A 4,454-nucleotide genomic window follows, 5' to 3' on the forward strand; every position below is an offset into this window, starting at 1 on the left:
TGGGAATACTAGACTGGCAGGGTTTTCCTTGCCCAAAATGAAGAAAATAATTGTCTTTTTAAAGTTCTTCAAAGATTCAAACTTGAAAAACTAGTTGGCATTGCAATCCTTAGAAAAAAGACCATTGAAAAGATGTTTCTCAGTGTTGGGAAGATAATCTCATTGATAGTAATTCTTAACCTATTTCTTTCATGTCTATTATTTTGTTTCGATCATGGTTCTAAAACTCGACTTGGATCGATTAGTATCGATTGGATCGGAATAGTATCAGTCTTTGACTGATCCTCGATTTTGACTTTTTTGATCCCGAATGATCCAAGGTAAAATCATAATTAAAATAGATCTTTCTAAAAAAAAGGGTTAGATCTGTCCAAATTCAGGCCGATCTTGATCGGTATCAAAATGGAATTGGCCTTGATGTATCCCATGACTGTTCCTGAGTTCAGAACCTTGGTTGGGATTCAATAGATTCGACTATGAAGTCTAAGCGTGCATCGTGTGGATCTAGGCAAACCAAAATATTAAGAGATATCTTAAAATTGTTTACTAGAGGGTGATTTCCTTTTAAAATTATAATCGAAGTATGTAAAAAAAGAAAATATGTGAGATTACTAGGACAAGGATCGATTTAAGATAACTCGAGTGCAGCTCTGTCTCCAACTCAACCACCTTAGACACTAGTTTGGTTGTGTGTCCATCATATTTTGATCATCTCAGTCTCCATTTTCACTATCTTAGCTGTCTTCGCCTCCAAACTTTTCCATTTTAGCAATTAGATTTGCCGTATTGGTCTCCATTATTTGCCATCTTAGCCGTAGCGGTCTCCAACTTCGCCATGTTAGCCAATAGTTTGACTGTCTCGGTCTCCATGTTCGTCATCTTAGCCCTCTTCGTCTCTAATATCTGCCATCTTAACCGTTTCCATCTCCAACTTCGCCATTTTCGCTAATAGTTGGGCAGTTTCTTCCTCCATATTCCCCAACTAAGCGGCTAGTTTCTCCAAATCTTTATGACTCCTCGCAGTGGAAACCTTTCCAGACTCCACAGCTGAATTTGCCGCTTCGACGGCAGCCTTCACAGCCTTTGCTACCTCTGTCTTTACAGGCTCAGAAACAAACTCATCCGCCTTCATAAGAATGTTAAATTGAAACTGATTCGACCTAACTTATTGGGTAACTCATTGCTTTGTTGACTAATTATAGAGACAGGTACCCCCTCTCTCTCTCTCTCTCTCTCTCCAGTTCACCACTTCAACCCCCTCCACCCCAGAAAAAAAAAAAGGTAGGAAGCTCAACTGGTTTGCATTTTGCGTAATCTGACTCTGCATACGGAAGAAAATGGGTATGGATGAGTTGCAAGGCTTAACTAATTCCCAAAATTCTCAAATTTTCTTATTTGAAAAATCCAAGGTAATCAGATGGGCCAACCTTGTTTAACTCAATTAAGATCCAGTTGGAAACCCTAACTTCAAGAAATATATTAATAGGGTTGGAAGCAATTATTCTTGATAGAAATGAATGGCTATATTTCACATTTGGCTACCATGTATGACTTGATCGAGTTGGAAACCCTATTTTCAAGAAATATATTAATTTTCATGTGCTCAGGATATGGGACCTCAACCATCGTAGACATAGGATGGGAGAGTGAGTCAGTATATTAATTGCCATGTGCACAATATCACTAATATTTTTTTTAGGTAAAAAGACCGCTACCTGGTCAGGGGTTCTTACACTAAGATACAAGATTATCCCATGCAATTACCACTCCGCTACTAATGAAATCAGGATTTACAGTCGCATTGATGCTCGAGCACTTACTCCCATAATCTCATTGACCCCTAAGGATACAAAGACCACATGACTATGTAGCAATCTTATGCTCATTTTATTAATACCATGAGAATAATAATTCTACATTATTTTCTTTTGATAAACATTAATTTATATGCATGATCACTGCAAAGTCATTGCAAAGAGAATGCGGCTGTTAATGGTCCTAATACAGTTTTTTTTTTGGCTGATTGCAAATACTTCAGTCTTTTCATGTCTGCTGTGTTGCGTAGATACATAGAAACACACAATGGTTTCTTTTAACCCTAAAAAATAATTTAAAAATTATACTGAAAACAAGCAACTTAAAAAACATTTTTTTTTTTATCAGATCTATAACTACGCTTCAGCGCATATCCATCTACACCTTCTTCACCATATTAGTCACAAGTGTTTCAGCTTCTGTCGCCATCTTCGCCATACTAACCCATAGTTTTGCCATCTCCGGCTCCCACTTCATGAACCCCGGCTGATACTCTGTAGACCACTCTATCTTCTCCATATTAGCAAATAGTTATGTCGTCTCCGCCTTCCACTTTGCCGCTACCTCACTATATTAGCCACTATTATGGTCAGCTCCAGTAACTTTGCGAGCTCCGACACATAATCTGCAGAGGCCATTAACTTCGATATCTTACGTACAAGTATTAAACATGTAGTTTTCAAAAAAACGAAACCAAAAAAAGGGGAGCATACTCATGTAATTTGAGAGATTATTATTTGTATACCTGCATCTAATGTTCTAAACTACAACAACATCAAACATTTATGCATGTATCATCCAAAATATAACATATAATGTAAATTACAAATTACAAATTAATACATCATAATAAAAAATAAATAAAAAATGTCCAAATATAAAAAAAAAAACTCCATACATGTCATCCAAGATGTCTATACAATTGAATGGAAGTTCACCTCCTGAAGAGAGAAGGCGAGCAGTGAGCTTGAAAAATTAATAGATAAACAATATTTTTAAGTACAAAAATTAATAAATAAAAAATATCCTTGATGTTGGATGAGAAAAAAAAAATGAATAAATAAACAATATTTTTAAGTGACTCAATACTAATGCATTTAAAGAAAATTGTAAAAACATATAATAGAAAAATAACGAATGAAATCCAATAAGGAGTTTTTGTTTCAGGCTTCGAGCAACACATTTGAATTAAGTAATAATGGAAGGACAATTCCACCCAAAAATAATAATAATGGAAGGACAATCCAGTTGACTATTTTCTTGGATTATAAAAGCATGTTTTGAAACAATCAATTTGAGAAAAAGGTTAATAAATTACAAGTAAAGCAGGGAAAATAGAAAAATAAAAATTCAAAAACAGGAATGTGTCAGAAAAAATAGTAAAAAAATAGAAAGATTTTAATAAATATATACCAAATGTAAGAAAGTGATAGTAGGTTTAAAAAAAAAAAAAAAAAAATGGAGACATCTGAGCCGGCCACGCTTTCGGTAATATTAACCTCTTGTTTTTTGGCAATCTTCGACTTTGTCTTCGATAGCTGAGCCATAATCTTATCCTGATTGGCAATCTTCGACTTTATATTGGACAGCTGAGCCTCTATTTTCGCCTTCTTCGTCTTCCATTGCCTTACCTCTGTCAAATGCTTAGCCTCTACTTTCGCTTTCTTCGCCTTCCGCTTCCCTATCTCTGCCATATGCTTAGCCTCTATTCTATCCTTTTCCGTTTCCCACTCCGCTATCTCTGCGAAATGCTTAGCCACTAATTTCTCCGTCTCCGTCTCCCATTTCGTGACCTCCGTCTTTAACTTCTTCATCTCCGGCGCCAAATAATCTACAGATGACTTCGGCATCTCCGTCTCTGTCTTCGCATATTCTTTCGTCGGATACTCTATTTTAGACTTATTAGCCACTACTTTCGGCATCTCCGTCTCCGGCTTCTCAACTACTTCGGCATCTCCGTCTCCGACTTCACAAGTACTTTCTGCAAATTCTCTACACAGGATTTCTTAGGCAATAGTTTCGGCGTCTCCGTCTCGGACTTCACAACCTGCACTACATACTTTGCAACAGAATTTGGAGGCATCTTGTCAAGATGTATGATTTGAAACTGATTCTGAAGATGTATGGAAAGAGACTCCTCGGATGAATGCTTTGATGAATATTTATAGACAGGTAGCTAAAGAAGGGAAGCCGAAGAGACTTGCATGCGGAAGACATTAATTAATTAATTAATTCCTAGAATAATCAAATTTTTCTTCCTTGGAAAATTTAAGGTGGAATTAATGGGACAACCTCATTCAACTCTATTAATAGTTGGAAACTCAAACTCTCCCCATGACTTTGACGCTTCCATTTCTATCTTTTCATCATATGGGCATTCAACCAGAGATAGGTGAGCATGGTTTCTAAGTATCGGTCTAATATCAGTCGTATTGAATTGGTATTAGTTGAGATCGATTTCTAATTTCTAGCTGAATTGAATCAATTATCTATATTGTTTCAGAGGTAAAATAGTAAAAAACTAGTACTATAAATAATAATAATAATAATAATAATAATAATAAAAACAAAACCGACTGATTCCCACTTATTCAATTTTATCTGGATTAGTATCGGATAGATAGCAATAGATACCAATA

General features: G+C 35.8%; 1 protein-coding gene across 1 annotated transcript; it reads right to left on the reverse strand.

The window, feature by feature from the left end:
* Window positions 1-2,289: 2,289 nt before the first annotated feature.
* On the reverse strand, window positions 2,290-4,131 carry LOC122078414. The gene is made up of 2 exons (XM_042644386.1): window positions 3,315-4,131; window positions 2,290-2,440 (listed from the first exon to the last, which is right to left on the reverse strand). Exons 1-2 carry the CDS (start codon window positions 3,735-3,737, stop codon window positions 2,405-2,407), a joined length of 459 nt encoding a protein of 152 aa, XP_042500320.1. The 5' UTR covers window positions 3,738-4,131; the 3' UTR covers window positions 2,290-2,404.
* Between the last annotated feature and the right edge of the window lie 323 nt (window positions 4,132-4,454).

The sequence above is a fragment of the Macadamia integrifolia genome, chromosome 5 (genome assembly GCF_013358625.1).
Source record: "Macadamia integrifolia cultivar HAES 741 chromosome 5, SCU_Mint_v3, whole genome shotgun sequence".
NCBI classification, from domain to species: Eukaryota; Viridiplantae; Streptophyta; class Magnoliopsida; order Proteales; family Proteaceae; genus Macadamia; species Macadamia integrifolia.